The following is a 26,278-nucleotide window of genomic DNA, read 5'->3' as shown; positions in this document are numbered from 1 at the left end:
GCAACATTTAAGATGTTTATTGACAAACTATCTTGATATCAATTCAATACTAGTTCTGGTTATTTCTGTCAAAATATGTCTTCAGCTGGAAGAGTGTAAAGTTTTAATTTTCACGTGGAAAATTTTTAATTGAATATATTCTACCTTTTCTCCAATTTTTTACTGATCTCATCAAATTACTGACCAATCACGCCAAAAGGTTTACCTTGTTATTGTATTTGCTTTTATACGCGTTTTCATAATTTTGTTTCCTAAGAAAATTACTGCTGAAGGCCGCAGTATTTCAAGGAAGAGTTAACTGTTCAAATACTTTCTCCTTCATTTATTACATTAGATTTATTGAAAGAAATGGGAGCAGAGGCTGTATTGAATGTGCTCAGTTGCATCCGTATAAAATTATATTTAAAAATATCTATTTAAGAGGCTTTAATAATGATAGAAAAAAATTATTCCTACTAACGGTAATAATGATACCTTCCCGGGGTCGTTTTCGGACTACGCTTGTGGTTTCGCTATTTCGATTTTGGCATAATGTATACTATCATGAAGAATTTTGGTGCAGTTAACTGAGACGTCGATTGGTTAGTAAAAAGCAAAGATGAGCTGCAAGTTGTTTCTTTTTCTTCCTGAGAATGGTGACTGCTGTACTTTTGTACATATTGTTATGTTATCTTACGGCATTAATGAAAGGTGATCTTTAATAAGTTGATTGGTGATTTAAACTTTTGATGAGGATTTCTTTGAAAAAGTGTCGATATTCTGCGGTTTTCCCTAGCATCAGGAAGGAGTTAATCATGAAAACATGTAGTTTATATTTATAAATATCCCTATTTGTTCTGTTATCAAGTGAAGATTTGGTTAGATGATAGAATTTCTTAATCTCTGTGTTTTTATTCTGTGCAGTTTATGGTTCTCATTCAGTCTCTTAATGGCAATGAGCTCATAAATATCCGTGCCCAATGAAGCCTATCTGCCCAGCTTTTCCAAGCGCGTAACATTTCACTGCCTCAACTCCTGTTCCTTAAAAAATGCTCGACTTTATATTGTATTAAAACTCTGATAGTTCTTTGGTTATTAATCGGAATTATATGTATATGGGTTATAATTTGCATAAATTCCAACTATAAAAAGTAGATATTGCATTTTAATTTTGCATTGATATAAATGGTAGTGGAATACAAAGCTTTGCATGAATTGAGTCATTTATGTTAGATTATGGCCTAGATGAGCAAATTGAGTTATTATTAATTACATCTGAAGGATCTTTGTTATTTTGTTGAATATTATATTATTCTGAACTACCAGTATTCATTAGGATTGAGAGGACTGGAGAATTGGCAAAAATCCGTGTAGGGGCTAAAGCTTCTGTATCTACTTGTAAGATTAATGAAAGAGTTACTTAATGAGCGGTTCATACTTGTGACAAGTCAAATTGACTGCGAAATAAGACGATTTTATAAATTCGTCGGGTAATGGAACTGTTCGCTAACGAAAGATTCGAATTATTCATGTTTGCAGGATAGGTTTTACAGTTGCAATATTTCGCTTATATTACTTTAATATTTTAGCCGGAATTAATTTTGGTTACTAAAAAATTCCCATCCCTGACAACTTACTTGCTTAGCAATCATCAGTATTCTTTATTTTTCTAATTATCCATGGTTAGATTTAAAATTAAAATTTATGAATTCCGATGCGTTCCATGGATCATTTTTTTACTTCTCTTTAAAATATTCGTCGAGGAATCATGATTGATTAATCACGTTTCATTTCTCAAACTTTCTCTTTCTTGCGATGAAATTTCTCTTTATTGAGGCGAAAACTTTTTGAATATGCCATTGGGAAATACTTTCATGTATTACTGTGGAGTAACGAGGTATTCGCTTTGGAGGCCAAACCCCGGCCCTTTGAATTCCCCTCCCCTACCGTTAACCTTAGAACGTTGTTTTTTTCGGAATTGTTTGAAATGAATTTGTGTATGACTATTTATTCTCTGTCTTCGTTGCAAAATTACCAGATGATAAGGTTTTTAGGTTGGATAGCTGTAACTTTTACAACTTCTTTGTTTAAATATTAGAACGGAAATAGGTTACAATAATAACATAAGTAGATAATAATCAATAATATTATTATAGTGTGCGTATGATGATCAAAATTATTCATAGATACCAGGATCGTTTAATTTTAAAAAATGGTGATATATGTAATAGTTATCCAAACAATATACCTTAAAATGTAATACCGCACAATTAAAAATAAGTCAGTGAATGATGGCGTGCCATGTCGAAACCTAGATCGTAGATTATTAAATTTATGTGTAATTATGAATTTTTTTACATCTCATTACATACATCGATGATACCCCAAACCAGTCACCTTTGATGTATGGTGTATTGTGATTGAAAACTGTGCTTGACCCAGACCAAGGCTATATATCCGTCCATCATATCTTTCACTTTCCCCAGCCGACAATGGTGGGCCTTGAATATGCCAGGAGGACTTTGCAAGGTCATGTTATGCAACTAGGACCTGGTCATTGAGGTACGTCCTGTCGTGGGTCGGAAGTAGTGATACAAATGCTGATCAGACAGAAACTCTGCGCAATTAGCTGAAATCGAGAAAAGCTGGCCATCAATCACAAATAATTCGTTATTTTGAGCAGGGAATGGCATATCCGTGTCTGAGAAATCGTATTACATGAAAACTAATGGTATTTTTTCAAAACAATATAGTCACTCATTGCAGCCCGCCAAAAATCGTTTAAAAAATGAAATCAGGCGCGCGCAGTTTTTTACGAAATGTTTTAAAGTTTGTCCCATATGCGGAATAGAATCGCGTGCTATTACTGTCGCGTTTGTCAGTCCTTCAATTAGAATGTATTTTGGTAATTCAGTTGCTGACCTATGGTCGACCTATCGAGGGAGTTGCCCTGCAGCATGGTCAGTAGGGCGGATCGGAAAAATCGATTTTTTTCAAATCCATCTGGCCCAATGAAAAAAAGTTGTGGGACCGATCAAAAATAAGGCCTGAAAAATTTGAGACCTCTAGGTGAACCCCTGACCCTCGCTCAAATGCGATTTAGGGGGGGAGGGTCAAAATTCTAAATATTAAATATTTTATGGTCGTTCCCTATAGATTTTGCCGAGTTACTGCCCTTTTAGGACAAAACTTTCGTGCATTTTGACGTATCTGCCACCGTTTAGCCACAAAATGCCTAATTTGAGTCCGCGCCCGCGAAGAAAATATTCCAACGCCCACGCAGCGTCGCGGATACAAGAGCCGCAGGCCGATCCCTTCCCCTCCCTGCTCGATTCTTCCCCTTCCACGCCTCCAATACAGCAAAATTCGTCCCGCGTGTGCTGCTACGAGGTCGTTTATCTTTGATAATATAAATCGGAAGATGGTAGAAGGTAATGAAGGAAGCGTAGTGAGACGACTTGTCCCTTATAAGGCGCCTCGTTGGAGTTAAACAAATCGATGTTACCAACTTTTAGAGAAGTGATGAAATATTTTTAGATCCGAGAACGCAGGAAAGGAGCCTACGGCCTATGAAAAGTCCTCGTGAGTGGCTATAAAGGTGTGCGAACTATGGTTACGCTTCCCTTCAATTATGTGTGTGACTAAATGGATTTAGCGGTACCACAGGAAGTACTAAAACTTACGGAAAATGCGAACAGCCCAAAAGTAGGGTTTTATTGAAGTACAAAACTCACACACTTTTGAAGGAACATTTGAAATTATGCGATATATTTGTCTGTAGGTGCAAGGAACATAAGGTTCCCCCTAATGAAGGAGTATATTGAGAGACCAGCGGACGAAACTGAAGATGATGGCTGCTGGATTGAGTTCTAAAGAAACTCGACAACTGAGGGAAAAAAGGGAATCGTCGGATAGTGCTGAATCGACATCGTCAATTCTTGTATGGGAAAATAGTATCAACAATTTTCTTCATCAATGCAACCAAAGAAAATTAAACTGAAGAGATATCATCCGATTTTTATCTCTACGTTCCTCATACAATAAAAATTCAGGACTAAACACAAACTGGAACTTCTGCGGGGAAAATGCGTCCGTCAAATGTGATAGAGGTATATGCAAGAACCAAGAAATAGCAATGACCGTCCCCGCAACTTTAGCTGACGCAAAAATCATAACTTCTTAAGATACATCCAAGGCAGTGTACCAGAATTACTTACGTAGACAGAAAAAGATGCTAATTATTGTGAATAAGAAAAGAGAGGTATCGAAGGGCAACATTTTGATGGAATGAAAGACTATACTTTTGTCTGATGAAAAAAGGCAAGAGGACTTATCAATCCAAGTTTAGAGGGGAATGTGTGGTGTTAGTTGAAGAAACAGGGTCCCACTTTGGGGGTTTGCATCCCTCGTCAGATGATTAGCAAAAGTTATAAAATCTGCGATTCTCGATTCCTCTCCGAGTGAAAATTAGATACAAAAAATTAAAAAGAATTTGAATGCATTGGTACCAAGTGAATATCGCCCAAAAAGGAGGCATCATCCCTCTGCTACAAGCATAATTACAACATCCCTTGCTGTGTGAGTAAACTTTTCTCCGGATTCCCACCGGGTTATCGCAAACGTTTCAAGCTCCGACTAGGGCTTCATCATCAGGGATAAATTTTGTTGAATCCCGATAAGTGTTTACCCATATCATTCGCGGGGAAAGCATCAAATCATATTTCATCCATTACAGAGGTCTATTTGCTAATTGCACTAAGTTGACTTAGATTTGTGAAATAAACATTGGGAGGGCAATCTAAGGACCAAATTTGCGTTGTTGAAGGATGCGTTTGGCGGCCAATCCGAGATTTTTTAACTGCTGGATTTTAATATCGACTTTAAGGACTACCCGCTGATGACATATAGGAGAGAGACCACAGTACCTCCGGCTAAATCTGACTTTAGTGCTGTGGGTTTTCAAAAATCTATTGATGAACGTTCAAATTTGAAGTTTAATGTTTCTTTTTATCATACATACGGACGAGAGATTCGTGAAGAAATTCACCAAAACTTTGTTGACAACAGCAAAAGACGAGGAATGACACTGACATAAGAAATACAGATTGGAAAGCAGATAAATGAGTAATTCTTTCGTGATTGTTCCTCCACAGACGACACTGAAACATGAAATATTACTTAAGGTAACGAAGAAAGACGCACTTGGTGTGAATTTTGGTGCATTTGGGGGGTGGGAGAGGCGTGCAGTGAGGGGACGCGAGCGGCCTTCGCTCAAAATCCATTTAGTTAAATCTGTCGGACAATGCCGAAATTGAAGCGCATATTCAAAGTTCGCACGCCGTTATAGCCACTCACGAGGACTTTTCATAGGCCGTAGGCTCCTTTCCTGCGTTCTCGGATCTAAAAATATTTCATCACTTCTCTAAAAGTTGGTAACATCGATTTGTTTAACTCCAACGAGGCGCCTTATAAGGGACAAGTCGTCTCACTACGCTTCCTTCATTACCTTCTACCATTTTCCGATTTATATTATCAAAGATAAACGACCTCGTAGCAGCACACGCGGGACGAATTTTGCTGTATTGGAGGCGTGGAAGGGGAAGAATCGAGCAGGGAGGGGATGGGATCGGCCTGCGGCTCTTGTATCCGCGACGCTGCGTGGGCGTTGGAATATTTTCTTCGCGGGCGCGGACTCAAATTAGGCATTTTGTGGCTAAACGGTGGCAGATACGTCAAAATGCACGAAAGTTTTGTCCTAAAAGGGCAGTAACTCGGCAAAATCTATAGGGAACGACCATAAAATATTTAATATTTAGAATTTTGACCCTCCCCCCCTAAATCGCATTTGAGCGAGGGTCAGGGGTTCACCTAGAGGTCTCAAATTTTTCAGGCCTTATTTTTGATCGGTCCCACAACTTTTTTTCATTGGGCCAGATGGATTTGAAAAAAATCGATTTTTCCGATCCGCCCTAATGGTCAGTTAACGGCTGTTCATTGAAATGAAGGAGTAAGAAGTTGATCGTGGAATTAAAAGTTTTTCGTATCGACTAAACCTGTATTGCTGTCGAGTAGATAAAATTGTAGTTTAATTGTAGCTTTTATTGTAACAAAGTCATGCAGAAAACTCAAGTTCATCGTCCTCTTCCTTCGTCTGGGTATCTAAATGGGTAGATAATTAATGGTCTAGGGATAAATGGAATATCTAGCTAAGCTGCTGAGCATAACGCGAACATTTCTTCTGCCTCATTAACATAATAAGGTTTAAAATAGTAAATGATAGCTTGAGTAATCCTCGTGTTTTCTCTCTAAATTAATTATGTATGCAAAATTCCTTTTTCTCTGGGGAACTTAAAGATGGGGAAATACTAATTAAGTAGGCATACTCTATATATCACCTAACTGTCCGATGACAATAACGGAATGGCTTCTCGTCACATTGCCACAAGAGTAAAAATAAGGTTAATTGCAGGTGCTTATAAAACTATTGCGCTTTGTGTCGGTATAATAGGCTTCATGGACTGGCTAAACCGTTGCTATCGTTACTAACACGAACATTACAAAAGAGGATCCTCAAATCGGCATTAAGATATCACCCACCGTGTATTTGAAGGGGTTTACACAAGTCGCCACTTGCCGTGTCGCTGGCGGATAAATTGATCCGAGTTTCACGGGGAAATAAGGTATAATTATGGTTATCAGTGGCGTATCTATGGGCGGGCCTAAGGGGATATAGCCCCCCTTTAGCATCCAACTTACACTAGATAGAATTGTAATTTTGTTCGGACCCACTACTGCTGGTAGGTTGACTCCCACTTAGTCCCTATCCTGGATACCCGCCACTGAGGGGTATTGACCGAAATTTATACACATGACGTGATCTATCAAATTCATTACTTTTCAATGTCATTCCTCGCAATGACAGATATCATACTGAAAAATATTGAAAAAAAGAGGATAGCATTGCACTCATCACCGCGTCGCGGACATTTTTGAAAACCGATTAAAATGCGACCGAAGGGGCAGCAAAAATCAGTCTTCTGTGGGATGGGATTGGGTCCTCTCTAAGTAGTCCCCTTGGTTGCTAATTATACGTATTTGATTACCGATTGCACTCTTAATCTTACCCATCGCGTACCATACATGCGCTGATGCTCAGAGGAAGAAAAAGTTTCACGGTCTTGGTTAAACGAAGAGGATGACGTCAGATTCTGGGGAAGGCAAAAGGAAGCGTGATTATTCATTGAATACCGACCTTCAAGGACGTCCACATGTCGTTGCTCTCTTTTTCTTTGCTTTGAGTGAAGTGGTTTATACACCCCACGGCATATAAATATCCAGTACAGCTTATGAATGCGAAATGAGTTTCCGTCACCTCCCTCAGTTTTATCATACAAAGTTTTGTTCAAGGAGGTATGATATGAGGAGGAGACGACCGGTAGCTAAGGTTATTAACGCCCAGAGGAAATAATAATAATTTCGTTTTTGTTACAAGCGAATTTAGGAAAGTAGTTCATTCTTATAATTGTTGCTATTCTCATAATGCTATTTTTGTTCCTATTCTTATAATATTATTAAACATACATTCATGCCCTGGACGATGATGAATCCACCCAGGTGGGATTCGAACCCGTGACCTTTAGGTTGGCAGGCTGGGACGTTACCCCGGCGCCACCGAGGCCGGAAAAGGTTAGGGAGGGAAGGGTGCAGAGAAATTCGGCGTCGGCATTTGCCTACAAACAAAACAAATTTTAAAAAATAAATTATCGAAGTAAATTAAATTAATGAAGCCACCGAAGTTAATACACCTTCTTAACTCAGGTCAGTAACCTTTGAAGATGACAACACATAGGCAAAGAACTTAGGCGCGTCTAATAATTTGGCATTTACAACAGCGGGGAAGTGAGTTGAAGTAATAAAGTCTAATTGAGGATCACGTAGATGAAGAGAGTAAATAAAATCTTTTTCAGTACTTCGATATTTCAATAACCATCATTATCTAAAAATCCGAAGATTGGTTTGACGAAGACCTCTCCTAAATTCTCGTATCGGCAAATCTTCTACACTTAAGTATTTAGCTGCATCAACTGCTCGATATATCTTATCTTAGGTCTCCCTTTGTTAAATAGCTTAATTATAAATCTCGTACAGCGTTAATTTATAAATAGCTGAAAAAATGAAAAAATTCAGTTGAAGTCAGTGTGAAGATTCAAATTTAATATTAAATCCTTGTTTCGCGAGATTTAGAGTCATCAAGTGTCTCCGCGCAACCTGTTGATTTGTATGAGGTCACGTCTCGACTAAATATCACCTACGTTTTCGTGGGTAGAACTTATATTGACGTCCAGGGGTCAACTCCCAATGACTAGGTTTTTACCTAGCATTCAATGAGGAGTGATTCAAATAACTATTACCCGTATTATTCAAGGATATTTTCATTGGTGTGAAAACTCCATCCTTAAACGCGTAACAAGTGTAATTCGTGTTCTTTATCCCCGGAATGCTTTATTTATGAGGATTTTATGGCACAAAGTAGAGACAGTACTTTATGCAAAATTTGCAAAGCGTCTGATATTTTCGTCCAGATGATTCCGAGCCATAACAGAAATGGTTTACGTATCGTCTTACCCCGGAAGATACTTTCATTTCTAATGGCTTAACCCATTTCCAACCAGAGAACTTTCTGCTTTCAAATGTGATGATATTTAGGTACGTTGTTTATGCGGTTATCTTCAGTAATTCAGTGAAATATTCCGGTAATGCATCGTCTTCTTTCTTCAGAATGACCCGTAGCCATGCATCCACGCATGGTGATAACGTGGCCAGAATCTAAAGTTGTTCCAATTTTAAGGGTGACCTTGACAGAAATGGTAAATCTTCTGGGCACGATTATGTTTATGTGAAGGAAATTTTAAATACGCTACACAATGCCACTTCCTCTGTACTTTTATGATAATTTCATGTACTTTTCGCGATAACAGACGGTGGGCGGCAATACTTAATTTCCGTTTCGCACCCGTGTCTTTCTGTCAGTGGGCCTATATCGACCGGCTTCGAAAATAAACTAATTATTGGCTTAAGCTACTACATGGCTCGACAGCATAATTGTGACAGAGAGGAAAAGAAGTGCGGGTTTTCTTCAAGAGCTGCACATGCTCAGAATGGTAGTATGCAGCAATATGGCTAAGGTGAGTGGAAATGGGTTCATTAATTTCAGTTCTGAGAGTATCGAAACTGAAGTCGCGCATAAAATTTTACGGAGTGAACTTGGAAAAGTTTCTGATTTTTTCATCCAGATGAGTCCGAGCCATATCTGGAATGGTTTAAGTATCTTTTTACCCATGGGCGGCGTTTTTGGGGTGGCGGTGCAGGGGAGCCAGGCCCCCAACTTAAATGATAATTGGTTTAAAAAAGAACGAATCCTGCACATTCCAGTATAATGAAAACAAAATTATCAGAAATTTAAATAAATTTTAACCTTAAATGGTACTTAAATGCTTTTTTCAGAGGCATATTTAAATAAATTTTCTCGGGGACCCCCCTGTTTCACTGAGGGGTACCCGCGGGGTACATTCGTTTCCGATTGCTTGATGGTGAATTTTCTGATTGTCGAGAGAGTGAGCGAAAGCGCTGGCTGAGAGGCGTGAGTGAGTTTTCCCCGTCGCTCGACCCGTTTCTCTTGACGTCTTCTCATTGGCTGCCTCCAACATTTCCTACAACACGAGGAAAACACTTCAATCCACAGACTTAGGGGATTTTATTCCTTTCAAGACTCTCTTTCCTCAAAGCTTCGGATCTCTCGAGATGTTGTAGCGTATCTGCTTTTTATTGTGAAGATGGGATCCAAGAAATGTTGCTTTGTTCTGGTATTGTACGGTACTTGGAGGAGGCAATCAACAGCTGAAAAGGTCATTTATTTCTTGAGTTGATATAAACTTCATATATTTTCATTAGTATATAAACTGAATTACTTGGCGACAAATCCACAAAAAGGGATGTTTTTATGTGTAACGAAATCAAATAAGACAATCATACATGTCAGACATGCCATGGGGGATGGACAGTACTTGAGGTCGAACTGGTTTGTAAATTAATAGCCAAGGTATTTCGAGGAGGCGACCGACAGCTTTGGTGATTTGCGCCATGAGGGAATGGTATGGAAGGAAGGGTGGAGAGAAACCCGGCGTCGGAATTAAACTGATCTTAATGAAAGGTGCCAAGGGGATCACGGCTTAACGTTCGTACGCAAAGCTTTGCGACTGAAATATCTTCCACAAATCATTTAAGCAGGGGTCGGGCAGTCTCTGAAATTTCTCTACCGCCACCTGGATTTGAACCCGAGCCCACGAGGTTGGAAGACAACACACTCGGCACCACTCCAACCCGATAATCCCGATTATTCTGTATGAAGACGACACTCAAAGTCTGCAGGTGCGAGATAAGTAATTCAATAGATAATATTTATTCGAATTATAAAATTTTTTTTGCTCGCATCCAAGTTAACCTGGTAGAGACTAGGAAAAAGATCACTTTTAAGACGATTTAGAGCTGTAGAAGTTTGAATTATCCTAGTTCCGCTGCACTTGGAGTCCGAACTTACCGTTCATTATGTAACTAAATATTACGCTTTATCTGCAGCTTGAAATTTGCTAGTTTAATTTGCAGCAACTTTTGACCCTAAATATTTCGATCCCTTTTTCATTGTGTTGATGAGGAGTGATTACTTTCTCTGAGGGAATTTTGCTTTCCAGTTCAATGGAGTGACTTTGACCAGGCGCGAAGCTACGAAGTCAGCGATTTCGAAAGTTACCTTTTTATTACGTGTTAATAGATGTCATTGAATTTATTTTACGAGTTGCGTAGTAATATTTAAGTTAGGTAGGGTGTCCGCTTACCCGGAAAAAAACCTATAATACTCGGGGAATTGGGGTATGCGAGAAAAAGTTCTGGGAAATCGTTCAGTGGTCTGGAAAAATCGACTTTCTCGCAAGCAGCGTCCAGCGAAAACCAGCCCAATGCAGAATTCTGCGCATTCTGGGGCCACCAAATTTTGACCGGACTAAGTATATCCTTTTGCGTCATCTTTTGTGCAATAATATATGTGTTGCTTGGTGCATGTTCGTGGAAGGCTGATCTGTAGAAATCCTGGAAGTGTCTTGCTGTTTGTGATGAAGTTGTAGATTTTAGCTTTCGTATTGCTCGCATTAAATAAACTAGTAGTAAGTTCGATTAGAGATGCGCTTGAAAAAGATATGATGTTTAAAGGGACTCAATACCATGGGGAAGCTTATCACTGCCGGCCATAACTTTATCCATTTTTGTAGGTTTAAGTGCTTTCGCTTTTTTAATAGTCTACGGAATAGAGAAAGAGGTGATGACGTTTTTTTTCAAATTTCTCAAATCAATATGCTATTGTGCTATCGGTCCTTGGCAAGAATTCATCATTGCAGTTGCTGCAAATATGTTTCTTTATTAGAAAACTGCTGCATTAACGAATGTTAAGTTAGGGTATGGAATATACGAACACATGATTTGAAAATTTTCAAAAAATATTTCGCAGCGTTTAAGTATGCGTGTGCATATTCTATTCTTTGTATTTTTAAAACTAAGGTAGATGGAATCTTTTATCCTTAGCTGCCGTCACTTTTTTTTGAGCATCATACCTTCCAGAGAGGTCAGTGATTAATTTAAATGGAAGTGAACGAATAAAGACTTGAGTTTGAGACCCACCATCGTGGGAATATAAGCAGTGGGATTAAGATAGGAGAGTTAGTACCAACGTCTTCTAAGGCATTATGAAGGGTATTATGTCGTGGTGGTGACCGGCTATCCAACTCTTAATCCTAATGCCAATTCATATCTTGAAGCCCATTTCACTCAGGGCACGTAATTGCGCAGACCGATGCATGTACGACGTCATATTTCAAAATACGAAGTGTGCAGCCATGAATTGCATGAGAACTTGTGAGAATGTATGGGCGCAAGGTGGAAAAGCAGCCCCTCCTCTAATTTGAAAATGATTACTCGCGCGATTGAGAAAAAACACGCAGTTTGCCGATGTGCACTGTTGTGCTCATTTAAAACTAGCAACACCTGCCTTTCCGTTTTGAGGTTCTGGTTAGTCAGGAATAATCTATTTATTCATTACTTAAGGGGGTACTTAACACACAAGAGAGTCGTAAAATATTTCATCAGCTGAATGGTTTATCTGGAAACATCTTTGCATTTTGTTTCAATGTATAGTTGCTGCCGAGGCTTATTAATTCTGTATTAACTAAATTAATGAATAAATAATTCAGAAATAACTGAAGAGGGGAACACACCTACGTCAGTGTTATAGCATTAATCAGCGCTCAATCGATTGATATTTTTATAATTTCATTACATTCCATTTTGTTTGAATGCGAATTAATTTTAGTGCCGTCATTTTCTCAAAATTTCATTTATTGTCGTTGGACATTGCTGGTAAAATCTTGAGTGGGCGCACTAGGTGCCTCATTTACGAAATGACTTGCTTAATCATAGATTCAGTTAAATGGTTACCATTTATCCTATTTTATCTCAACCCTTCCTTCCTTTCGCCTACGCCTGTCGTAACTTCTGCTCGGTTTCCTCAACTCTGAAATATCACTTCATCGAGCTTGAGAAATGAGATTAATGAAGAAGTTTCACGAGCACTGACAAAGTGAGTCTTGGTGGTACAAACTAGGAGAATTGATGATGCGGCAACAAGTTTTGGTGAGTTAAGGAGGAAAATTGACGGAGAAGACTCTTCCTTGTTCGCTAAATTTCATTCCTAGGTTGAGTTTCCCTCCACCCTCATATTCCGATATCACCTTATAGCAGTCCTTAATTGTTACGGTAGTTATCACTCACATCCTTTTACCACTGAATTAACAGACGCTGGGAATTACGATCCGTCAATTCCAACTACCTATTCACTGCATCTTCAAGCAACTCTTCTGTAAGTCTTTCATATATCTTTTCTTTCTTCTTGTCTAAAACTTTTCAAGTGTTGATTCACTTAGTTTCTGGTTAGAATATACCAGCAATAAAAATATACAATTATGTATTAAAAACAAAAACATTAATGCATAAATTAAATTAAAATGTGAAAAGAAAAGACTAAAGAAATAAACAAAATGATGAAAAAATGCTACTTGCAACGGGAACAGTTATGAAATTATTTAAAATAGGAAAATAAGACGAATGGCTATGAAATTTGCAAAAACTAATTGTTCTCTAACCATTATGCAATCTCCTATATTCTCAATTCAGTACACAATTTTCTGCCATCATAAACAACATACTGCCCTTACAACACAAATAGATGCGCAAAAAAATTATTTTATTGTCAACTGTCAGGTGGTGGTGGACTTGGTTTACCGGTGCAGAGGAAACGCGCCTGCGAACCGGCTAATAATGTGAGCCTCTAAAACTTTCGTACACATAGGTATAATGTTGGTGATAGTTAAGTGCCTGCCACACGCGCTTTTGCTGCTGCCGAGGTTTTGGCATCAAGTCATCAAAGAAAAATATCTGACTGAAAGGGTTAATTAATTCAATGGAGTAATTTCATACGGTTACCCACGAATATTACACCAGAGGATTCTAAAGTCCGCCACTAGAATTGTTATCCCTCCGCGCAAATTAAAATCAGATTCCAAAATCGCTACTCGTGGCGCTGCCAGTCATCTTTTCCACTTCTTACCAGGAAATACACGGCAGTAATACGTAACTGAGCCAATAAAACATATAAACCACTCATTAAACGCAAGTGAGATGATTGTCTACGGTTAATAGCGAAAGTCACACTGAGCGGGATACATCTGCCTAGTGGCGCCGCCGAATAAATTGCTCGCGAAACGGCAATAGATATAACGCTTAACCACCATGTTCTTGGGCATCCTTTAATGCAGTTTCCAAGCGGTTACCCCTGAAATTAACTGTCTATAACAGGTATCTACCGATTTGATCGATAGATTTTTCTTCCTCATAGGAAAATCTACTAAAATTGGTAGCATATTAATTGCGTATTGCTTGGTTTCGCTGATGGTAGGACCTGCCCGCCTTTGTGACGGTGCAGGATTCCTCGTCCCCTCCCCTTCTTCCCCGTCCTACCCCTGGAGGCGTCGTCGGGCTCTCATCGCGGCGGCGCCTCCTTTCCTTGTTCCTTCCCGTCCTTCCCCTTCTGGTGGCAGAGGAGAAAAGCTGATCGCTTATAGTCCCTGCCCCAGGAGTGTATCCTGCGAACCCGACCCAAGGGTTTCGTTCCTATTGTCTATAACAGGTTATGCTTGGTCTCGCTAATAGTACGGCCCTCTTCGCTTCTATAGTGTTGGGGTGTTTTTCCCTCGTCCCATTCCTTCCGAACCTATCCCTTCCCAGAGGCGTCGACGGGCTCCTATCGCGGCGGCGCCTCTTTCCTTTTTCCGTCCTCTCCAGCCCCTCCCCGGGTGATCGGGCGTATAAGCCACGGGCTTGGTTCCCGGGCCCGGTGCGTTGTATCCATCGAAGGGTTCGCCCAGAACCCTCATACTCTCTGTCTATAACAGGTATCTAGCGATTTAATCGATGGATTTTTCTTCCTCATAGGAAAACCCACTAAAATCGCTGGCACATAAATTGCTTGGTTTCGCTAATAGTAGGACCCGCCCGCCTTTGTGACGGTGCGGGATTCCTCTTCCCTTCCCTTGCTTCCCTATCCCCTCCCAGGAGGCGTCGCGACGCCTCCTGGGAGGTAGCAAGGGCTCCTATCGCGGCGGCGCCTCCTTCCTTGTTCCTTCCCGTCCTTCCCCTTCTGGGTGCAGAGGAGAAAATCTAGCGCTTACAGTCCCTGCCCCAGGAGTGTAACCTTGCGAGCCCTCCCTGGAGTCTAGTTTCCACTGTCTATAACAGGTTTAACACTAATCGTTCCCGGGTTTCTCACCATGCTTACTTCACGGCGCAAAAGACTTCAGATATCGACCGCCTCCTCCAAATATCATACCATACGAATTGTTGTGGTATGCATTCCATCAAGTATGGTTACCTACTAGAAGCTCTATGCTATTATTTACTATGAATAATAACAATAATGATAAATCTAACAGTTCGTTGCTGCATAAGTCAATAGTATATACTGACAATAACTAATGACCCATTAAACTTAAAAAATGGCGCGTCCTAAAGAAATGCCGTTCATTTAAAGAACCAAACAAAACAAAAGAACCGTTCATTTAAATAGTACAAAATAACCGTTCATTTAAATAGAAAGGTAGAAATATGTGTGCCCAGAAAGGATGTAAGACCTCTCGATGACCTCCATCAACCATATGTTGATAAAATGTTGTCAAACAAATAGTTATCATTGAGGAAACTTAATACAATACCAGGTTATCCGCACTAAAATTATGCAATATTCATTATGAATGATAAAAGCACAACAGCTGATAAATGTAGAAGAAATCAGCAACATGTTCAACGCATCATTTCTGGTTTTAAGTTGTAAGCCAACATAACATATCTAAATTGACATAACTATTGATTATGGCTGGCCTGCCAGCACAAATCAGTAGATACTAAGACCCCATATTATGAATATAATCGCGAAAGTGTGCTTAAAAGCAAACCATATAAACTATACTACGATTTACCGATACAAACTGATAAAAACACTGCCTCCAATAGACCAGATATTATCCTGATTAGTGAGAAAAATATAACTTGTCATATAGTTGCTCTAGCATTACTACTCTCACATAACATCGAAAAGACAATAGCCGGAAATATATGCAAGCACCAAGAATTTGCAAAAGAAATAAAAATAAAATGGAATATGGAACTGGTTTTTATAGCGCCTATTGTCATCCCTGCCACCGGTATCATCCCAAATTAAATGCAGAATAGTTTCACAATACGCAACATTAATCGAAACACATAAATCGAACTGCGAAGGGCCATAATAATTTCAACTTAACACATCAGGAGAAAATTTCTCATTTCAACAGAACAGTAAAGAGCGACTTTGGTGAGAACCCGTGATGTTTACCTAAAAAATTCTATGACAACTGAAGAAACTTTAATGGAAAAGATAATGATATTAATAAGTAGTTAATAATTGACTGTGAACTTCAGAAGCGGTCTGGCCAGGCCGGTTGGTCGGCAATCGCCGAGGGCCCTGAGCTTAGGAGGTCCTCACAACATTCGCGTCCATCGTGAAGCATATATGAAAGTTGTAAGAAAAAAGGCTCAGATTACTTGAATCCAATTTGTTTTGCAGTTAGATAACAACACGTTTTTATTAGTTGCTTTGCACTGTACGCGTACGCATTGTCAGAGTAAAAATATCACGTAAACAATGAATAAAGTTGTAAGAAGATGAAAGAGAATCTGATGCTCTTTTGAAAGAGTAATTCGAAAACGTTATTTAGAGATATTTTTACATTTCAGCGCATTTTCAAGGAAAAATATGCTAAATAATTGGAAATAGAACCATTATGCATTATTAAATTCTTTAAGCTATGACATTCCCCCTTTCTATTGTGTTTTTTCATACGAAATTTTATTTTTTAAAGAACTTCTATCTGATTTTTAAGAGCCAGAATAGCGTAAAAATGCATTTCCGGGCATGCAATTTCCTAAAATTTTTTCGGGAGAGGACCCCCCGGTAAAAGAGGTTTCAAGAGTCCCAGCCAAGGGCCACCAATCCCTCCAGACCACTCGCGCCCCTGTTGAACTTAATAATAATCAACAGTTAATAATAGACGTGATAATGCGTTGAAAATGTATAAATTGCGGCGTCATTGGTTTGGGTTGATGTTGGTAATAACATCTTTTATCGAAAAGTGCGTAAATGGGTGTAACTGATTACGTTATTATCGAAAGTAATACCGAAAATCTCAAATGGAAAAAATCCAATCACCCCGCTCAATTGTATTTTAGGGTAGTAGGGTTATTGTAGGGTAGGGTTATATTGCATTGTAGGATTTTCTGTACCATTAGATTCCGCATTTGCTGTCTTCCAATGCACTGCGTGTACTTCCTGCCTTCCAATGTGGCGAGCGTCGTGTGACATCGCGTGATGAACGTTTCGCAGATATGGCGGTGGCATGAGTACTTCTCACGAGAATTTTATACCTCGGTTCTCTAGGAATATTTTTCCTTGCTTAACCACCGGAAGTCATGTAATCATCCTGTGGTTCGTTGGATGACCAGTGACACTACTAGGAAATTGACAGCTACCGACTGGAAGGATAAGGAGTCTAAGATTTATGACCTAAAGCAGGGGTCTTCAACCCACGGCCACCGGGCCGCATGCGGCCCGCCGGCTAATATCTTGCAGCTCCTAGATGCCAAGGAAAATATTTTATCGTGCCACGCAATATAAAATATGCATCGATACACTCGTTAAAAATAAGCAATATCGAGCATCGCATTGATTGATTGAACTTTTTTTACCAATATAGGGTATTGCACTTTGAATCGATTTTTGTTCCTTACATCAAAAAAGTTTGAACACCCCTGACCAAAATCAACGCCGTTGAAGGAACATAAATGAGGTGCAAGTATATATTTCCTGTTGATTATCTGCGAGAAGCTCTAAAAATTTTAGCATAGAATATTTTTTTCTCCTGCAGCAGCAACACTATGCGATTCATTGCTATGGAAACACAATTTCAAGCTCGTGAAAATTTTTTTAAATGGTATGGTAATTATGATGGAATGATGTGATGGCCTAGAAAGCATGCACCGCGCCGCACAACTCTTAGAACCGTAGGAATGGTGAAATCAAGCCTTCAACTGAACTTATAAAATGCTTGCAAAATGGTACATCTATGTTTCCCCGCGCTAGCGATCTTTAGTTGCTTTAAAGGAGGGAGATTTTGTAATCTTAAATATGCACCTCGCGACTTGCTATGATTCACATAAGCATTGACAAGTGGCCAGCATCGCCAAAGGGCTTTTGGAATGTTGTGGTTTTGTGACATTTTGTCGCTATTTCTATCAGTTTTCCTCGTCGTAAAATATAAATTATAGCGGAAATTGCGCCAGGGCTATTAAAATAGGTACTCTTTTCATTGCTAGTTTCCAGTGTGGGAAATTGTAGTTATTCATCGGTGAATCCGCCGCTTTTCATCGTTAGCCATCTTAAGTGCGTTCGTAGGAGATTGTGTAATCTTAAATATGCGCTTCGCGGCATGACATGATTCACCATGGCATTTACAAGTGGCCAGCATCACCAGAGAACTTTTCGAATCTTGTGGTTTTGTGTCATTTAGTTACTATTGCAATTTCAAGTAAAAAGCATAAAAAATCCATCACCGTGTTTATGTATTGTTTACAAAGCCTTCATTTGTGCCTGATAAAAATCAATGAATACCAACCGTTGAAGGTTATTTCCATGATAAATCTATGAAAATTGTTGATTTTGTGAGCATTTTCATATTTTTCCCAAGATTTTTACTCCATTAATTTTCCATAAAATGGGGTACAAATGGGGATGGGATTCTGAAGATATTGAAGATCGTATTTGATTATTTAAATTGGCCTTTTTAACCATAGTTCATTTTAGTATAGTTTAATTTAGTATTTTTTTGTCTATTAATCAGCGGTTATCTTCACGTGCTGGAGTATTCTTTTTAGGCTGGTTGTCATTTATTATTTTTTCGATTATGGCTACGGGAGACTAAGAAAAGGGCTTAATTTTGGAATTAATTGTGTATATTTATCGCTGAGCATCATTGCCTTGTCTAAGATGTAAGTGTTCCAAATAAAATAGATGAGCCCCGCCTAGACTGCTACCAAGGCACGTGCATAACTTATTGTTATCTATTGTCGGTCAGGAATCCGAAAATCCGTGAGGCTCGAGGCACGCAGTGAATGCAAGGAGGCTTTTTAAACCTCTGTTATGGTGAATTACACCATAATATGTACTTTTCTATTTTATATAACGTAAATCATGAATTTCTATGCTCATCTCTACAAAAATTATAGAATAATGCTATTGGAAAACGTGCAAACCCTGATTATGTAAAGCAACTACGAACCCAGTTTTGTTCATTATTTTATAAGTGTTTAAAAGTGGTCTATAAAAAAACCCTAATTGTTTTAGCTTAAGTAAAACAGTTACAGTTATAGACAGAAAGTTGGAGGGGAAGAAGGGCAAGAGGCGGCCCCGAATGAGTAAAGTAGGACAGGTTATAAAGGATGTAAAGTGAAGAAATACTTCGCTATTAAAAGATTAGCGGATAGGAGAGAGAAATGGAGAGCTGCGTCAAACCAATCTTAGGATTGATGATTTTGATTAATGATGAACATAATGATGAATAAACTTTGAGACTATCCTCTTCCGTAAGGCAGTAGATATCCGAAAACTTGAAAGCCATTTCAAAGTAGATCCAGAAATAATACCCTGAGATATCTGGAAACCTATAATAGGCACTATCCCATCCCTCATAGCTGTTCCTCCTATCCATTGTAAACAATATAAATTAGGTTATTCAATCTCTGACAAAGCCTTAAGAGACGAAAAGAAGCGTTTGTTTATAACCAAATAGGACGACAAATTTATTCAGAAGTGAAAGCAAGTCATCAAATTTATAGTACGATATATACTCAACGTCACTTTTTTATTTGTAATAATAATAATAATAAGAATAATGGTGCGATGAGAGTTCATTTAACCTGAATTGACCAATTAAAGGAGGCATTACTAGTTCTAATGGCTCACCTTAGAGCTGGCTTTCCACACATTCCACATGTAAGAATTATGACTCACCTTTGTTGAAGTTGAGCTACCCTATGACGAAAAAACCTTGACCCCTACCTGCAACCCACTTTTTTTTCTGTTATATGCCATCGACCTTCTTTGTTCAACCAAACTGCTTTCGTTTCATCATATTGAAAATTATATAGCGTGTCAAAATCATGTGGAGTTTTTAATTAAGGGTTGGATTACCATTTGCAGTTAATATTTTATCATAGTTACTGGTTTAATTGTAAATGCCGTCGCGCGCTTCTGATGTGCTTTGTGGTATGAGAGTAATGGGAAGAGATATTTCAGAATAATCTGAAGTGGGATTAATGGTGTAAGGAAGTCGATCAGGTTGCTTGACCCTGAAAAGGATCAAGGCAAGAATCAGTTTCAACCCAGCTCCATTATTTCCTGAAGGATGCGTTAAAAACCCGATCTAAATTCATGACATAACTACCCATGCCAATCCACCCTAACCCCTTAAAGAGATCGTTCGACCAACTTGGATGGGAATTGAAAGTGATATCAAATCAAGATAAATTTTTCCGTAGAAAAAGATTCTTTTTAAACACGTTTGAAGTGAGTGCTTTAGTACCTAAATATTATTACTTAGTATTCTACAGAATGAGTCTCGTGTCTTCATTGCCGAAAACAAACGAATAAGTAACATAAAATTTAGTGAAATTCGTGCGTAGGTTTCCGCGGCGTTGTCCACGATGACTGCTAATTTTCGGGTTCTCTAGCCGCGTCTGTCGTTTATGGTTGACAACAGTTTCGAAACACAAAATGTTAACAGGGACAACGGCTACCCAATCAGCAACGTGTGGAAGAGAGTGCTGACCAATCAGCGCACAGGGGAAGATCGGCCAGTGCTAAATAAGACGGAAAAAAATTAAAACTTCTCACCTTCGACCTGAAGACGACTGCAGGATGGCTTTCGAAACTGTTGTCAACCATAAACGACAGACGCGGCTGGAGAACCCGAAAATTACCAGTCATCATAAAATTTAGTGTGAAAAATCTTTGAATCGTTGTTATTCTAACATATTTTTACCTGAAGCGCATGATGATGTTTGCCTTAGGATCCCATTGAGCCGTAATGGTGAATAATATCCCATTTTCAAGGTCCCTCGCTACGCATTGGCGCTGTCCAAAAACTCTCCGCAGTGTCCCACAAACGTGCACGCTCAGCTTGGCCCAGCCCTGTCCCCGCTCGGATTGGACCGTGAAAGGCGCGCGGGAGAGAAAGCACGGAGAGTCCAGTGTTCTTGCCAACCGGTCTGAGGCGAGCCGCAGAATACAGAATCCCTTCCCCCGCCTTCCGTCCTCTTTGCATTCACTTTCATTCAGTGGACAGAAATAAAGGCGACCGTCCTCGGAGTGGGGCCAGGTGAAGGGGGAGTAAGGGGGGCTGCCCTCCAACGCGCCCATTGTTGGCGGAGGAGGCGTCGGGAGCCACCTATTGAGATGAGCAAAAAGACCAGCTCACTCGGCCCATGCCTTCATCATCTTCATCATCAGTATATTTCAAATCCATTCGGCGTGTTAAGAGGGGAAGATGAGGGACTGGCGAGCAAATACCATCTTAAGGAAGTTCCAAAGAAGCTAAACAGCGCGTAACAAATGCATTTCAGCGTAAATACTGCAACTTTGGGTTGGTTAGTTAAATTTTACTTATACCACCGCTTTTTTTTGCATAAAGCGACCCGGGTTTCAATGAATATCATCATCATCAGATGAAAATTACTATGCATTATCTCCTTATTGTAACCATATTACCAAACGGAGGAAGAGATGATTTTTGAAACGGATGCCAGAATATGGGAAAAGACGGGTAAAGATATTAGTTTATGAGAGTTTTGCACTAGTTTTCAATGATTTTTCAAATTTCTATTTCTCACTAGAATCTATTTTGCGGCGATCGGTGCATAATTTTAAAACATTCATTTTGAAATCTCTTCTATGGCAGTTACATATTAAGTATTTAGCAACATTACTTTTTTCATCTTAGTTATTTCTGTAAGCACTGAAATGTTCTGTCCTCCTGACATCGAAGCTTCTTCCTGTCTGCCCCACGGAGAATCAGTTGGCGAACTGTGTTAATGCAATTTGAATATACAATATATGCTGTGAATAAAATATCTTATGTCGTGGATGGCATCCTTCCACGTCAAAAAGGAACGAATAGTTAACATGTAATGTAGATGAGGCAATCAATATTGGTACTTTATAATAACATATGAAAATTTCTGAGCCGATAATAAATAATTTTTATCCAATCGACGCATTTGGATGCGAAACAAAGTATTGCATGGGAATAACTCGAAAATGTTTGAGTATCATACCATCATTACTATGCTTACATATAAGGCATGGCGCGACGCGAATCATGTCAGTGTCTCGTAGAATCGACTTGAGTAACTTATTATAATCTACATTTATTCAACGTATGGGAAGCACTCCCATTAGATCACATAGAAAACTTCCGATTTTTAAACACCTTATCCAAAATAGGCAGTGTGAAAATGACAATATTTTTATGAAAGTCGATAAAGTACTATATCGGATGCATGTTTTAACATTATTCTTACTGAAATTGCATCTACTTCGTTTAAACGCTGAACTTCGTCAGTAGAACACTTTAAGAAATGAGGGAAAAGATATTACCAGCCTTAGACTTCTTCTGAAAATGGTAAGAAAAAGTACGACCCGGTCTTGGGAAAGCATTCTCACTCTTACAAGTTTCATCGTATAGAGGCTTAGGTTATCGCAACGTAATGCATACAAAAGGTATACTTGAAGTCAGCGATTGTCATGTTACAAGCTGGTATGTCCTATTTCCATGCTTCCATGAGAAACCTATAACAACCCACCGCAGCCTGGACGGATACCTGCTTTGGCCATCACCATTGTTCGAGGTCGGAAAATTGCTTAGGTTCTATATCATTTTGATTGAAAAGGAAATAAATTCAAATTCATTCATTCAAATTATACTGGAACTTGTAAACTTGCCCTGACTTGCGGCTGGAGGTTGCAGATAATTATGCCTCTCATCACCCGGGGAAGAGAGGGCACCGGCTCTTCCCCATATGCGTGTACGTGGAGACAATCTGGGATCAGTAGAAGGATACACATTTTGCTACGGGTGTGGTAAAATTTACTTTAACGGCTGTAGTACTGCGATGTGGATCGCAGTCGGAAACCACCACATTATTATCCCGAGGAGTCGCAACTACAACTCCACTCATTTTTTATAACATGACATGATGGAATTCTCTCGAGTAAAATATTCCGGAAGTTAAATAGTCCCCCATTCAGATCTCCGGGCAGGGACTACTCGAGAGGGTAATTCGGTTCAGTGGAACAGGTAAAGAAGGATATGAAAGAAAAGAAATAGTAGGTGTGAAAAGATTGGCTTATTATAAAAATTATCTGATAGGAGAATTGAGTGGAAAGCTGTGTTAAACCAACCTTAGGATTACTGACCACTGATGGTGATGATAATGAGTATCTTTACCTAGGAAATTTCAGAAAGGGTAGCTGGAGAAATTAAAATATTTTTATTTTACGGTACCCAGAAGTTTAAGAGTGTCCTATAACCTTCTCAATCATGGATAGGGCAGGGTGGTGTACCTAGGGCATGGAATACCTAGGAACACTGGGAACTATCGGCGAGTGCTTTGACCTTGGGGCTTTAAAGTAAGTTATTACGTGAAAGATGCACTAGAGAGTAGCATAGATCAATTTGAATTCATTTGGGTTATATTTACAAAGAAGGCGCTATTTTGAAGTTTTTTACTATAAAAATTAAATATTTTTACTTACATATCGAAGTGATTTACCATAAATCTGTAACACCAGCGGTGGTTATCGTAGCATAGGTGAAATTGACATATAAAGATGATCAGTATTAGCTATTTATTTGGTATTTTAGATGTAATATTAACCTGAAAAATCAGCTGGAATTCAAAATGGGTACCTCTCGTACCAAGGGACACAAGCACATGATGTACCAAGGAACATGTTTTCGTAGGAGATATCTGTTAAATATGCATTCAAATACATTATCAGTGGGTTTAAGACTCCTGGAATTTTCCCTCTGGATCGTGGTGTATTCACAGGCGACGACTTCATGCCACCATATGTTAGTAATCGGCACCTTCACCGGAAGATATCTGTTATTTTTCTTGAAAGGAGTTATATTTTAAAATTGAATTTTAACCAACTACATTAATTTTCTTCATGTAACATTTTAATTTACTTTCAAATTTGTTAAGCATAATACAAATTGGTTTCATTTTTCACGATTTTCGTTGCTGTTCCCTCCAATCTAACTTGTGTGTTCCATGGTACAATAGGTAGATTTGCGAGGTACATGAGCATGATGTACCAAGGAACAATTGCAAACACTTTTAGAGGTTCTAATTAGATCCATTAATAGTAAAGGTTCAAGCATAAAACTGAAAACTTATGTGAAGTAATCCTGATGGGTTGAATTGCTTCTATTAGACTGAATCTTCAGTAAATATATTGTGATTTATATACTTAAGAAAAAGTTGAAAAAGTGTTACGCGATACAACACTCTCCCTTTACGACACAGAAATTACAAAGCTCGAAGCAAAGTAAATTTTTTAAATACCAAACAAGGCGAATTTCTATCTTCATTCAAGTTTATTTGCAGTAGGTGAGGAATCTTTACGTATCCCACCGAAAGAAATAAAATATATTGGAGTGAACGTGTTTCACTGCACTGTAAGATCATTAGTGAAACATTTATATCCCAATAAATTTTCTTTTGTACAATTTTATATGCAACGTTTTTACACATTTTGCTTCAATGGAGTTCCACAAAGTATCAGCCGCTACCATCACTTTTATAATTTAAATTTGTGTAGCATACCAGTTTTAATGTTAAAAAATGTATAATAAGCTCTATTAGTGTCTGAACGACTTCTTTTATGGAATGGAATCTAAAAAAAATCTTCTCTAGAGTCTGTACTGAATGTTAACTTCAATGGAGGTATGTTCCAATGTATTTGCAACATATTTCAATAAGACCCGCGTACAAAGAAAACTTTTCTGTGCATTACTATGCGGACCTTATCCTAAGTTGTTTTCTCTTGGAGAAAATCTTATGTAAACACCGGACATGGGCTCTTTGTAGCCCATACTACCGTTTGTTTTATAAGATTAATTATATATATTAGGTATATTGGGCGTCACAGTTGGCTAATAAATAAATTACTATGACTATTAGCAATAAAAGCATTTTATTAGCAAAAACACATTTTAACTTCCACACTGTATTTAAAATTTCTGATCGGTTTTGGCTGTTATACCATTATCACGTACATAAAATATCCTTGATAATGGTGTAACAGCCTAAACCGGTTGGAAATTATAAATACACTGTGGAGGTAACAAAGTGTCTTTTATTGCTAATATGCAGCCCTTCCAGCATGTAAAAGCTTCAAGTTTTGATTTAATTACTGTGGCTAATGAAAAATATGTTTTCATTTGTAATGGTTTTTAAATGACTGTTTGTCTTAATAATTTCACGTTAATTTATAAAGGTTAGATCGTTATGCATCTTTATATTTTCATATTATATATAAATTGGCTCATGATTAAAGTTTAAAGCTGCTAGGACCAAAGTAGTGAAGTGTCTTTTAGTGTGTAACTCATCATTACATCGCAGTTGACGTCGATATTTTGTCCGAATAGTCCTGAGAGGGTAAAAAATAACAGTTAAATTGTGATTATTTTGCTTGGTTATTTCACCAGTTATGTTCTTTGTCTTACAGGAATATGTTCCCTCCGAATCTGGTCCAGGCGGCAATATCCCAGGTGAGTAAAAAATTCAAAATGCTCACCATTCCTAACATTACATTTGTTGCTATTTCTGCTATGTTGTGTGGATATTGGGTTCAAAAGTGATAACTGGTAAAGATACGAAAGTTTTCCAGTGTCGGGATCTAGTGTCCTCAATATTTTTTGATCGATTCTTAAGGCTGTTATGCTCGCACAATCTGACGTTTGTACAAAGGGTCAGTCAGAATTGCGCCGTGTGAAGCGATGAATTGCCAGTACACATGCGAGAATGCATGCATGTAATGTATTACGAGTAAATTTTTTGAATGGAAGTGGATCTCGATGACTTCCTTGATTATGCGATCCCAGTAGCGTTGTGAGCGTCAAAGAATTTTACACCTCCCCATCTAATGGTATGATCTTCATTGATAATGTATTCCCGAGAGGAGTGCCTGATTATTATTCAATGGAAACAATCAAATTGTGTATGAAATACCTCTTGTTTGCACCAAGTAAACCGATGGTATAGTCGGCATTAGCCCATCAAAAATCATCCCAGATACGAAAGTTCGAGAAATGGTCAGGTGATCTTGGATTAATCAGTTTCGATCTCTGTCGTATGCGGAGAAGCTGAAAGAAATAATTTATGTGTTCCCTTAGACTCTGTAGCGATTACAACACCTTAAGAAGTTGTGGCGCATCATGCTTAAGGTTTATTTATGGCTCTATCGCCGAGTTTCGAGATTGAATGGTAA

General features: G+C 38.6%; 1 protein-coding gene across 1 annotated transcript in view; it reads left to right on the top strand.

The window, feature by feature from the left end:
* Positions 1 to 26,278, top strand: part of LOC124170680 (excitatory amino acid transporter 1) — a 225,973-nt gene that overhangs the window by 89,648 nt on the left and 110,047 nt on the right. The window contains exon 3 of the mRNA XM_046549579.1: positions 25,517 to 25,559. Within this exon, the coding sequence (XP_046405535.1) occupies positions 25,517 to 25,559 (43 nt within the window). The remainder of the gene's footprint in view (positions 1 to 25,516; positions 25,560 to 26,278) is intronic.

The sequence above is a fragment of the Ischnura elegans genome, chromosome X (assembly GCF_921293095.1).
Source record: "Ischnura elegans chromosome X, ioIscEleg1.1, whole genome shotgun sequence".
Taxonomy (NCBI): Eukaryota; Metazoa; Arthropoda; class Insecta; order Odonata; family Coenagrionidae; genus Ischnura; species Ischnura elegans.
Note: the sequence above shows the minus strand (reverse complement) of the source record. Positions and strands in the feature narration are given on the sequence as shown.